At 56.6% G+C, this 12,457-nt stretch overlaps 1 protein-coding gene across 2 annotated transcripts; it reads left to right on the forward strand.

Moving 5' to 3' along the window:
• The first annotated feature begins 73 nt into the window (after window positions 1-73).
• On the forward strand, window positions 74-7,308 carry LOC113973872 (ras-related and estrogen-regulated growth inhibitor-like). Of its 2 annotated transcripts, XM_027696462.1 has the most exons (5): window positions 74-173; window positions 4,217-4,273; window positions 4,743-4,816; window positions 5,316-5,797; window positions 6,690-7,308. In XM_027696462.1, the coding sequence occupies exons 1-5, from the start codon at window positions 77-79 to the stop codon at window positions 6,997-6,999; spliced, it is 1,020 nt and encodes a 339-aa protein (XP_027552263.1). In that variant the 5' UTR covers window positions 74-76; the 3' UTR covers window positions 7,000-7,308. The 2 variants fall into 2 exon arrangements, with proteins under 2 accessions (XP_027552263.1, XP_027552264.1); XM_027696463.1 differs by lacking the exon at window positions 6,690-7,308 and having other exon boundaries at window positions 77-173; window positions 5,316-5,801.
• Window positions 7,309-12,457: the final 5,149 nt, after the last annotated feature.

Below are 12,457 nucleotides of genomic sequence, written 5' to 3' on the forward strand. Positions count from 1 at the left end.
GGCCCCCGGGGCGGAGCCGGTGCAGCAGCGCCGGGGACGACGGCGGAGCCCGGGGCAGCCCCGGCCCGACGCCGGGATGAGCTTCCCGCGGCCCCTGCGCCGCTCCGTCAGCCTCAGCCCGGCCCGCACCCTGCGCCTCGTCGTGCTGGGGCAGAGCGCCGTAGGCAAGACAGGTAAGACAGGGCTTCCCTCTCATCCTCCCGGTATCCCCCCGGCATCTCCCACCAGCACCCCTCTGGCATCCCCGCATCCCTCCGGTATCCCTCCGGCATCCCCCGCATGCCTCCAGCGTTCCCCGGTACCCTTCTGGCATCCCCAGGCGTCCCCCCGGTATCTCCCCTCTGGCTGCTGCCCGGGCAGAGGGACCGACCCTCCCGTGTGCCTTAGAAAGCCGGGACGGGGAACACAACCCCGGTGTCCCCCAGCCCGTGGCGTTTAAGGGCACTGAGTTTCTCTCCCCTCGAGTTCCCCGCGGGGACACTTTGCAGCCGGGGCTCGTCCCGCGGGGGGCTTTCCCGTGCCCGAGGGGTCCCCGGCTGCGCGGGGGCCCGGGAGTGGCAGGTCCGGGGGGCACATCGCTGACCGAGAGAGCTTTCCCAAAAGCTGGGCTCGGGCTTTCCTAGGTGTTGGGAGTTCGCTGCTCATTCCCAGCGCCCGCAGCGGCTTTGCGGAGCCTCCTGCACAGCGCCTGGCTGTTTTCCTTCAGGAAAACTCTCTTTCCCTGCGCCTTGCTCGGCACTCTCCGTCTGCGCCCGTCGGGGGGGGGGGGTTCGGGATGCTCTACCGGGAGCATCTCAGCTCCTTCCTTCACTGCATTCCTTCCCGGGGATCATCCTTTCCCCCTTCCCACTCCTCTATCCCGGGCTGTGAGCACTTGGGGGTAAAGGTGCCCTCCGCGGCCCCCAGCGTGCCAGGAGGGGGTCAGAGGCAGGGGAAGGTGGGCATTCATGTGGATCCACACCGGTTTATTGCAATGATCCATGATCCATGCAGAGCCTGGGGGAGCCTTTGGGACACAGCCAAGCTGCCACATCCTCGGGGAAAGGGAATGTCCTGCCCCTTTGGAAAAGGCATCACCTGTGCAGGTGCCGCAGCAGCAGTGGCTGTTGCAGCCGCTGGAGTTGCTTTTCCGTGTACAGCAACTGGCACTAGTGAAAAATTATAATTCCCTGATTGAATTAAAGGAGGCAGCTCCCAGCTCTCCACAAGCAACACGGAAGCACGGAATGGGGCTCAGCTCTGCAGTACCCAGAGCACCAGGGCAGTATTTGGCCTCGACAGAGCAAATGGAGCTGTACAGCACGTACAGAGCCTTTGGCTCACCCCCACCCCGGCCTGAACATGTGTCTTCCTGCTGGTGTCGATCCCACCCGGCACAGAGCAGATTCCTGGGAGCTTCGGGCCCTTCCTGCAGGCAGTGGGATCGTGCTGAGGGTCTTTAAAAGTTCCTCCAGTTGGGCTTAGCTCTGGCTTCTGTTGGTGCCATCAACACTCTTGTCCTCCAGCAGCGGGGTTTTTGCCCGTGTGACGGTGACAGAGGCCATGGAATCAGGGCACAGGGAGGTCACTGATATGTGGCTCGTGCAGAGGAGTGTGCCAGGAACAGGGAGCAGCCCCCGGGATGCGAGTGGGCCCCACACTGGAGCATCACCAGGACAAGCTGCTGCATCCACCCTGCAGGACACAGAACCAGGCTGGGAGAGCCGAGGGGAGGGAACAACCAGAGGGTAATTCGTATCTGGGCAGCTGCAAGAGGGAAAAAATCCTCCTTAATTCTCAGAAAGAGTTTGGGGTTTTTTGGAGCAGTTTGGAAACCTTCAGGGTGTGCTGATCTGAGGTCACAGACCCTCCAAGTAGGAATGGGGGTTGGGGACAGCCCTGTGGTTTAAGGATCTGAGCTGGAAACGCAGCCCGGCCAGGGCTTGTGTTATCCTCTGCTGCTGCTGCTGCCCAGCGTAAACTTTGCCATAATCCAGAGTAGAGCTCTGCTGCAGCACGTGGACAGAAGATGGATCGGTGCTGGACACCGTTCCACAGCAGCACAAACAGGGCAGCACGTGGGCACGAGCTCAGAGCAATCACGAGGTGCCCAGCCCTTCCCGTGGCAGGTAAATCACCCCTCGAGCCCACAGCCATCCCTGGAGCCCAGGTTCTATACACAATTAACCCTTTCAGCTCTGGGGCTCTCCTCAGAGAGCCCTTCCCGGGGTTACTGATGTTCAGGATGGGGAAAGAAACCTCCTTATAAGGCTGGGTGGCCACGGCCGCTCTGCCTGCGGCCGCTTCCCCCATTGGCAACTCCGCTCCTGTTCCTGCACTCCAGCCAATTTTTAATCAATCTAATTGGCTCCTCTTCTCATCCCACAGCATGTGCTCCAGCTTTGGGTGGCTGCCTGACATATGACACACAATCAGGTGCTTTCTACAGACCGAGCCTGGCTCGTCCCACTCCCCCTGATAATTCCATTGCCTCTTTGAAGGTGCTGATAGGTGCCTCCTGCAGGGATCCCTGGTTATCTCCTCAGAGCAGTTTGGCTAAATTACCTGATTTTCCATCAAATCCCTTCCCTGCTGGGCAGGTTTAAACCCACAGGCGGATTGGGGGGTGAGGGGATGGTGAATCCCCCATACAGGAGCCGGGCAGGTTGTGAGAGGCAGGAGAAGCTGTTGGGGCTGGTGGAGCAGGAAGCCTGACTTAGGTGGGATGCCACATTCCCGGGACAAGCACACAGATCTTGACTGGTCTGGTGTGGATCTGGAAGGGCAGGACACTGGGAACTTCTGCTGATGGGCAGATGGCACAAACTGACCCCGGGTTGCACAGGGAAGGTGAGCTTGGAGCGTCGCGTGGGCTTGGTGTTGGATTTTTACATCCCCCCTTGTGTTTCTGGAGGGGTTTTCATCACATCCTGGTTCTGCTGAGGTTTATTCTCCCGTCACACTCCTGCTCTGTTCCCTTCCTCCCGCTGCGCTGGCACCTGATGTGCAGCTTCTCCATCCTTTCCTTCCTGGATCCGCACTCCTGCCTTGCTCTTGCTGTTCTTTTTTCCCCTGTTCCCACTCATTTTCCTCTAATTTCCCTCTCCACTCCTGTTGCCTTTCCAAGCCAGCTCTCAGCCTCTCCACTGCCTTTCACTCCCATCTCCATTACCATCATTAACACCTTGAAGGGCTCAAGAACCACTTCTACCCGTGCTTCTGAACTCTCCTCAGCTTCCCAACCACAAATTTCCCCCCAGGCGTCGGTGCCACTCTCCCCATCGCTGAAAATTCCTGTGTGGAGACTTTGCACCACGGCAAAGCTTTTCCTGCCTCTCACGGGAAAATCTGAGGAGCCCGTGGTGGTTTTTTGCAGTGCCCAGTGAGCTTGCCCACCTCCCAGCCCTGCTCTGGAGCCAGGCTCTGGATCCCTCAGCCCAGCTGGCTGGGATTGATGAGAGGCAGCCAGGAGAGAGCCCTTGCTGTGTTGATGGAGTGGCTGGGCAAGGCTACAGCACCAGCAGCCCTCACCCTGCCAGCAATTTGGGAATTGCCTGGCTTGGCTCTGGCACAGGGAAACCTGTAATTGGATGAGGGGGTTTAATTGCCCGAGCTGTGGCTGCTCCTGCTGCTCCTTGCCCTTGCAAGGAGGAAAAATTGTTCCAAAGGAGCAGATCCCTGTGTTGGTGCTGTGGCAGCATCAGAAGGGGCTGGGGTACTGGAGGCCTTGCAAGGATGAAACTGGTCCCCAGTTGTGCCCAGCATCCCAGGGATGTGAATTCCCAGGCTCAGGCATAGCAGGGAGGGGATGTGAGGACCCAGGATGGGCTGATCCTCCAGACACCGGCTCAGCTCCTCTCCCAGCTCCTGGTGTCACTTCCAGCGCTGCTTTCTTGCAGGGCATGGCTGGCCTAGGGAGGAGATCCTGGTTTGCCGTGCCTGGTGTTCCTCCCACTTTGGCCTTTTGGTGAATTCCATGAAATTTGGTGCCAGTAGCCTTTCCTTCTCCTCATGCTGTGTCTGGATCAGGTTAAACAGACTGTGCTGAAATTCATGGGACCCCTCCCACAGGTCCCTGCTCCATCCATTCTACAGGTTCCTGCTCTGTTCCTCCTGCACATCCCTGCTTCATCCTTCCCACAGATCCATCCTCCATCCCTCCTGCCTGAGGCAGCTGATGTTTCCCTGCAGTTTGATCTGACAACCATAACAGGCTTTGTTGTGTTTCTTTTTCCAGCATTGACCGTACGGTTCATCACCAGGAGATTCATTGGAGACTATGATCCAACTCTAGGTAGGGAAACTCCTTTTCCTTGGTGCTGTCCTGAACTCACCACATTCCCTCTTGTTCCTCCTTGTCCAGACTGGACGTGGGCAGAGCCCTCAGCCATCCTGGCCTCTCCCTGGTTCCTGAATCCCTTTTCTCCTTTCTGTTGTTATTGTTATTATCCATTTTCCCTCTGCTGCTCCGTGACCCCATGTTGCTCCCACGCTTTGGTCACCGCTGCCCCCTCAGCCATCCACGTGTCCTGGGGTCTCTGGTGCCGTGGGAGATGCTGGGCCTGATGCCACAGCACAGGGCTGCCCTTCCTGGGCATGGGGAGACGGGCTGGCTCAAGAAGTGGCCTTGAAACAGAGGCCACGGGGCTGTGGGATGCAGCAGGTGAAAATCCACTTCTCCGTCACAGCTCCATCGAAGCCACCTGGGCTGTGGCTGCTTCTCTGGGGTTCTCTCACACACCTTTGTTGTCTGTCCCCCCCAGAAATGATCTACAGGCACATGGCTGTCATTGACGGGGAGATGGTGCACTTTGAGATCCTTGACACGGCAGGACAGGTGAGCTCAGGCCGTTCAGAGCCCGGGAAAACACCACTGGAGCAGAGCAACCTGCCATTGAAGGCCATTCCCGCTCTCCCACTGGCCTTAATCCATGGTGTCTGGAATACCCCTCGTGGTGTTCATCTCAGAAAAAGGATGTTTTGGTGAATTTATGCCTCTCTAATGTCAGTCACGGTGTGGCTTCAGGTGAATGTTTCCACATTCCCGTTGCTGGTGTGTGGCACCGCTATGCTGGTGGAGCATCCTGGTGGCTCCAGGGAGCAGTGATTCCCCCCTCAGCCATGCCAGGACAAGGCTCATGGCCATCCCCATCTGCCACGCTGCCCAAACCACCACGTCCCTGCCCCAGGCACTGCCTGCAGGTCACTGCTCTCTGCGAACCCACAGCCAAAACCTTCCCGGAGATGGGGCTGGGCCCTTGGGAGGTTTTTCTGGGTTGCAGCCAGCGGTGCTGGAATTCCAGAGGCGTTAACAGGAGCCTGTTCTGCCCTGGCAGGAGGAGGACTCCCTGCAGATCGAGGAGAAGATCAAGTGGGGCGATGGCTTTGCCGTGGTGTACTCGGTGACCGACCGGTGCAGCTTCGACGAGGTGATGCGGCTCTGCTTCCTCATCAACCACCTCCACGCCAGCCCCAAGCGCAGCGGCGGCGCCGAGCAGCCCCCCGTTGTCATCGTGGGCAACAAGAAGGACCTGCAGTTCGACAGGATGGTGTCCACAGAGGATGGTGAGAACCTCTCCAAAGCCCTGAAGCTTCCTTTCTACGAGATCTCCACCCGGGACAGCTACGAGGAGCCGGTGGCCGTGTTCAGCAGCCTCTACCAGGAGCTGCTGAGGCAGGGGCACTTCTCCCCGGGCTCCTTCAAGAGGAGGACAGTGTCCAAACTGATGGAGAAGATTCCCAAGATGCAGGCCAGCTCCACCCTGAACTCTGTGGGCCGGAGCCTCAGCTTTAACTCCTTCAGGGACTACATCCCTGAGTGAGTGTCCTGGCTCCAGGCTCATCCTGCTGCTCCGGCCCCGGGGCTGGGGGCGGCTGGTGGGGCTGTGCCGGCTCCCCAGAGGGGAAGGTGGAGAGTGGGGAGGGTGGGATTGGGATACAAGAGCCCGTGGGTTCTTACAAACAGGCTTTGTGCCAGCAGGGAAGATGTTCTTCATCCCTCTGACCCCTTTGTTCCCTCTTCCCCCTCCTGCATGGCTGCAGTCAGCAGCATCTTGGCCCATGGTGACTTCAGTGGTGTTGGGCCGACCTTTGGAGGCTCAGCTGTGTTTTGGCAAGGCTCAGACCCAGCACAGACACATCTGGGGGGGGGCTTTCCTTACTGCCCTAAGCTGGCTGTGTCTGTCTGTGCCCCAAATCCAGTCCCCATAGTGAGTGACCCTGAGGGCTGGGCTGGCTCCTGGAATGCCACCAGCTGTCCCTGCCCTGGGGATGGACTCTGCTGCCTCTGCTGCCCTCTGTGGCTGGTAAAACCCCCTGGATTCTCAAACCCTGCCAGCCCATCCAGCTGCTCCGGGGGTGATACCTGCCCACACCCACCCCTATGTGCCCCCAGACCCTCACACTGTATGGAAGAGGGTGGCAGGGGGCTGTGTCCCTCTCTGCCCCCACTGCTGTCCCCCAAAGAACCAGGCCAGCTGGGTTTGCCCATCTCCAGCCCCTGCCAGAGGCCAGGGCTGAACTTCCATCCCGGTTTTCCCCTGGATTTGCGAACTGAAGTGGCTGTGGAGGGGCTGCTGGAGCCCCTTTCCCGCCCGGCTGCACACGGCTGGAACCCCGGGCACGTTACAGCAAACAGGGATCTGTTTACAGCGAGGGGAAAAGCCTGTTAATCCCTGGCTTTTCCAAAAAGCCATTTTTTAACATTTCAGGCCCCTTGGCTTACTCTCCTCTAGTGAGACTGTAAATAAACCCTGGAAGAAGGGCAGCAGATGCTCCATCCCTGCTGAATCCACCACCTGCTCCCTGCTTTCCAAGGTTCCAAGTCACCCCAGGCCTGACATCTCCACCTCGCTGGGGCAGCCCATCCCTGGGGGAGGCAAATCCAACTGCCCAGATTTTGGATGCACACTGAGCCCTTGGGCTCAGATCCTGCTTCTCCATCCCAGAAGAACAGCATTCCCGGGGCAGCTTCTCCCGTTGATGCCCTGCCACTCAGTATCAAGGACACAAGGGAGCTGATTACAGGAGGTACAAATGCTGTTGCTTGCAGGGGCCTCTGTGTCTGTTCATTAATTTCCCCATTCCCAAAGGGAGAATCACCACGGGCTGAGTTTGTCTGTTTTGCACAGGGATGGGGCAGGAAGTATATGGGAAGGATCCAGATCACAGCTCATGTTTCCCTCCCTCCCTCCCTCCCGGTGCTGGGGGCTCTGTGGCTGTTCAGGATGGCTGTGCTAGGACCTTGTGGTGTGACCTCCCCCTTGTCCCCCCTGTTGTGACCAACCCCATCGTCTGCTGCTGCATCCTGTGACAATAAAAGCCAAGTTCCCAAGCACCTGTGACACTCCCATGGGTTATTTTTAGGGTGCTGGGTCCCTCTCAGGGAGCAGAAGCAAAGGGGTGCATGTTGTGGGATCACTTTAAATTAGGGCTGGGCATCCCCTTTACCCTCCACCCTCCCCAGCACCACGCCCTGTCCTGGGTCCCTCCATCCCTAGGGATGGGAATGGCTGGATGTGTGCCTGGGAGAGCTTCCTTGGAGGATCACAGCCCGGGAAACCACTTATCCCACATCCCCAACCTGCCATGGAACCCACTTGGACACCCTGCAGCTTCCAAAAGTGTTTCCTGGCGCTGCCTGGGTCTGTCTGAGGGGTTTCTCTCCAAAGGGTTCATTAAATCCCACCTTTGTCCATACACCTTGGGGGGAAAAGGAGCCCTATCATGGGCCAGGCCAGGACAGTAATTTGTGGCTGTTCCTTCCCAGCACCTTCATTAAAATCCCAATTTTATTGATTTATATTTAATCTAGGGAATTAAAGTGCACTCAGGGCTCTGCATGGGGGGAGAGCTGGACAAGGTTTGGGGGTTTTTGTTTCATTTTAGGGGGTTTATAGCATTCCCAAGGGAGCTGAATGGTGGGAGCTGGGGTGAGGTTTGTGATCTGGCAGCTACCCCAGCTGCCGGTGTTGCTGCCCTGGCTGGAGAGGAGCCGGATTTGGGATGTGCTGAGCCAGCTGCTGGGATGGGGAGTGAAGAGTTTGAGAAGGATTAAACCCTATTGGGATGCTGGACACATGCTCAAGTCTGTCATTGCACAGGCTTTGGGTGCCTCATCCATGTTGCTCAGTTCCCAAATATCCCCAAGGTTTCTCCAAAGGGCTGGATTTCCCTTGCTGGCTCCATCTCCAGGTCAGTGCAATGCCAGCTATGGCAGAATCCTGCAATATTGAGCAGGAATTATTCCAAGAGATGGATGAAAAAGGACCAGCTCGTGAGCAGGAAGCAGGGCCAGCATTCCTGGGAATGGAGGAGCACTGGGCACGGCTGGGATTGCTGTCCTGGATTAACCCCGGTGTGTTTTATATCCCAAGAAATCCAGAAAGGTCTCCAGCCAAAAGCTGCTGCAGCCCCTCACCAGGACTCCTGGCCCTGCCTGCCCACTATAATTAGCACAAAACCTCATTAGTGCCGGGCTCTGCTTTGGGAGAGGCCAGGGGAGCTCGCCAGGGCTGGTAATTGCTAATTACTGGAAGCCCCGCTGGTTGGCTCTCCGGGGGGAGATTCCCCTCCCAGGTATAAAATCTTCAGGATGCAGCATCTGTGATGGGTGGGGAGAAGTTTGGGGGTTCCCTCTGTGTGGATCCTGGGGGGCAGCACTGGGGTAACCCCATAAGTCCTAAATGGGTGGGGCAGGGGGTGTGCAGGAGTTGGGCAAGGAAGAAAATGGAGAAGAGGAGGAGGAGGAAGAAAAAGAAGGGAAGTAAGAAGAAAATGAAGAGGAGGAAGACAAAAAGACAAAGAAGAGGAAGATCTGTGCCTTCCTCAGAGCAGAGCCTGCAGCTTCAGAGCCCCGGGGAGGTGAGTCCAGGCCAGTTCCCTGGAGAGGAGGAGCCCAGAGCTCCCCTGCAGCCCCTTGGAGCCGCGTGGTTCCGTGGGGATGTGTGACCTGCAGCCTCCTCCCTGCCCAGCAGGGCTGTGCCACTAAAACTACACCCAAGGGCATTTTTGGGATGGAAGCCAGGAGTGAGGGCTGGGGTTTGGTGTGCCTTGGAGCTCTCCCAAAAGAACCACGACCGTCCTTAGGGAGCACCAGGCTTCAGGGCTGCTAATGACCCCCACAGGGAAGAGGGATGGACAGAGCCGGGGTATCCAGCGGTGATTCCCTGGGTGGGTGTTCCTGGGTGTAGCTGGGAAGTGTCATCCCTCTGGGGGCACATGGGTGTTGAGGAGGTTGTCCTGCACCTTTCCAGCCTGTGATGGCTCAGCTCCACAGGGAGAATTTTGATCTCATCATCCAAACGGCGTCTCCAGGGCTGGGATTGGGTTTGGCAGCACGTGGGCTGCGAATCTGCTCAGTGGGTTTCTAGGAAGCTTGGGAGAGGCAGATGAAGCAGAAAGGTCCTTTCCAAGAGCTCCCTCACCTGTGGTCACCTCCAGCAGCTCCCTGGCACGTCAAGCCTCCCCATTATCCCCCCTTAACCCCTCTGCCAAAGGGTTTGCTGGAAAACCAAGGGATTTTGGAAGACCAAAATCATGGGCTGAGGTTATGGGGTGCAGCTGCTTTCTCTTGGCAGCCACAGCTTTTATCAGCAGCTGTGCCTTGTTTTAAGAAAAAAAATAGATGGTTTGGGCTTTTTGAAGCCTTCTCCTGGAGGAGCAGCACATGGATCTGCCCTTGCCACAGCTCCAGCCCCGTTCCTGGGGTTATGGGGAGAGCAGAGCTGCCAACGGCCCCTCCCAAGCAGGTGCTGCCTTTTGACGTCCCAAATCAGCACCTCCACCCCACTCTGAGGGATCTGAGCTCAGAGCAGGGACATTGACGGTGTCTGGATGCTAAAATAATCCCAGGATTTAAAATGCCTGGGCTCAGTCTGGGAGTGCAAGGGGGGTGAGTGCCCCCTGGAGGGGTTTTCCTCAGCACAGCGGGCTCCTCTCTCCCCACATTAGCAAGTTTAGGGAATATTGTGCATTAGGGTTTTGTCCCTGCCTCCCTCTTGCCACCTTGGGTATCCCCAAAATATCAGGCTGTGCCTGGAGGGAGAGGGGACAAGGGATACACGGGGGCTGTTCCTATCCCATCAGCACCAACCGGAGTTGGCAGCTGGAGCTTTTGTCTTTCCAGCTAGAAAATTATCCATCCACGGGTCACTGTGGGTGCTCTGGGCTGTCCCCCAGCCCACCCTCTCCTCAAAATCTGCTGCTCCACGTGAGACTTCCCTGAAAGCACGGATGGGCTGTGTATGGACACAAAGAGCCCCCTATGTCCGGGTGCTCCTGGTTTGGGAGACAGGATAGGGATGGGAAGGGACAGTTGTCCTGTAGTCACTTCCAAGGGCTGTTCCTGTTGGTAAAGCTCCGTTGTCATTCCAAGTCCTGCTGCTCATTTGTTGCTTTATAAATAGCTGTGGAGTTCATGGAAATCTGGGATTGTTTTCCAGGAGGAAATCTGGGCTGAGATTTGGGTGTTTTGGAGCCGTATCACCCTTTTTGCTTCTTTTTTCTTTTAAAGTGATAAATGTCCCAGCTGGAATAAGAAGCACAAGGCTTCCTACGGCATGGAGAATTCCAGCACAGCCAAAGGCTTTTGCTGGCACTGAAAGGAAAGACTGGGAACTGCAACGGGAAGGAAAACCAACGGAGAACACCCACCACAGCACATCAACTGGTTTATTCCCGGGAAGGATTCTGAAGGCATCTTCTCCCATTAGACAAACCTTGGGAGAGCAGGAGGACAGTATATCCACGTACATCCATGCTTCCAGCTTCAGGTAATCCGCCCTGTCTCACCACTGTGTCTCCCAGCTTGTGGATATCATGGAAAAATGGATAAAAAGTGGGGCTTTGGTGTAGTGGGTTTTTGGTACCATAGGATCCATCCCACCAGGGAGAGTTTAGGATGAGGCTGCTCCACTTGACTGCGGAAAGTCAAGGAGAGATGCCAAGTCCTGGAGGGCTTTGCTGCTCCCACCAGTTTTCCTTTGCTCTTGGCCAATCCATACAGCTTTCCTTTATTATTTTTTTTTAAACGTTAATATTTATGAAACCCCAAACCAGCCTCCCCTGGAGGGTCTGGCCGTGCTGCTGGGAAGCTGTGGCTGTAATTGCTGGTGCTTCAAGGCTGTAGGAAAATATTGATGGAAAGGGCTGGTCCTTCCCAAGTGCAACCCCACACACATGGAAAATCCCTGTGGCTCTCCATGCTCTCTTTTTCCAGCCAGACTGAAAGGTGACAACAGGACTCTTAAAGGATGGGGTGTGTGATCCACAGGGTACATGGTGAAGGAAGCCTCTCTTAGGGGCTGCTGATCCTAAATCCCAGTGGGAATAACCCTTAGTCCCTGTTTTCTGGGTGTTTCACCAACAAAGCTTGGATTCCCAAGCTCTGCTTATTGGTGCTCGTGGGTTAAATGTGTTTCCAAGCCTCCGACTCCATCCTTCCCTGGGGACCAATAGCCACAGGTGCTGCATCCCACACAGCCTCCAGGGCTGGCAAATCCCAGAATCCTGGAGTGGTTTGGTTTGGAATGGACCTTAAAGCCCATCCAGTTGCAACCCCCTGCTGTGGGCAGGGACACCTTCCACTACCCAGGTTTCCCAGAGCCTCTCAGCATCCTTGGAGCTTGGAAAGCCCTGCCAGATATTAAAAGGGAACCTTAAGGTCCTTTCAGCCCTACAAAGTCAGGAAGGGGGAAAGATGCTCCACTTTGCATAGGAGGAGACTTAAGAATGTATAACAAAACCCCAACTAATGGAAGCAGGGGGGCAGGACACTCTCCTGGAATCCAGGGAGCCACCCCAAAATGGTGTTTTCTTTCTTGTAACGGGCCAAGGCAAAGTGGTTTTCCTTGGCGGCATGAGGAAGATGAAGGGAGGCTTCCTGCTGCTCGCGGGAGCCGCCTCGTGCTGCGATTTGTGATGGGCAGGAAAACTCCCAAAACTGTTCCTCCTCCCAAAACACGGGAGTTCTGGGAGGGAAGAGGGCTCAGCCCAAACCCTGCCCATGTGCAGTGCTGGGGGGGGGGGCAAACTCGGCCAAATATTTTGTTGAAACCTCCAGCAGGATTTTTTTCCCCAGGATTTGAGATGCTGTTTAAGAAAAGCTTTTTTAAAAATCCCTCTGTTTCCTGAGATCCCACCTGGGTTTGGCCCCTCCACCCCCTTATCCTGCTGCATCAGCACCACCGGACGTGCCATCCCGGGGTTTCTCTAATCCCACCTTGGGGGCCCCTCTGCCATCCCATGGATGTGATTTAATCACGGGCCATGTGACAGAGCTTTGCCTTGAGCTGCTGCAGCCAAACACCACCATTAGTCGCCCCCCCCCCAGCCCGTTTTGGGGTGGGAAACAGGGAATTGCAGATCCCTGTGCAGCTTTTGGGCGCTGCTGCTGCATTCCCTTCTTTCCCCTGGACAGAGGATTAATCCTTTCCAGTGCACCAGGACTCCAGGTCATCCCAAAGATCTTTTTTTTTCT

Source organism: Neopelma chrysocephalum, unplaced genomic scaffold, assembly GCF_003984885.1.
Source record: "Neopelma chrysocephalum unplaced genomic scaffold, ASM398488v2 Primary Assembly neopelma1_106b, whole genome shotgun sequence".
Taxonomy (NCBI): domain Eukaryota; kingdom Metazoa; phylum Chordata; class Aves; order Passeriformes; family Pipridae; genus Neopelma; species Neopelma chrysocephalum.

Bases quoted from the DNA above. Each gene is read 5' to 3' on its own strand.
- LOC113973872 (XM_027696462.1), top strand. From the start codon at position 77: ATGAGCTTCCCGCGGCCCCTGCGCCGCTCCGTCAGCCTCAGCCCGGCC. The intron at 4,274-4,742 runs GTAGGGAAACTC...TGTCCCCCCCAG, and splicing joins AGACTATGATCCAACTCTAG to AAATGATCTACAGGCACATG. The intron at 4,817-5,315 runs GTGAGCTCAGGC...CTGCCCTGGCAG, and splicing joins TCCTTGACACGGCAGGACAG to GAGGAGGACTCCCTGCAGAT.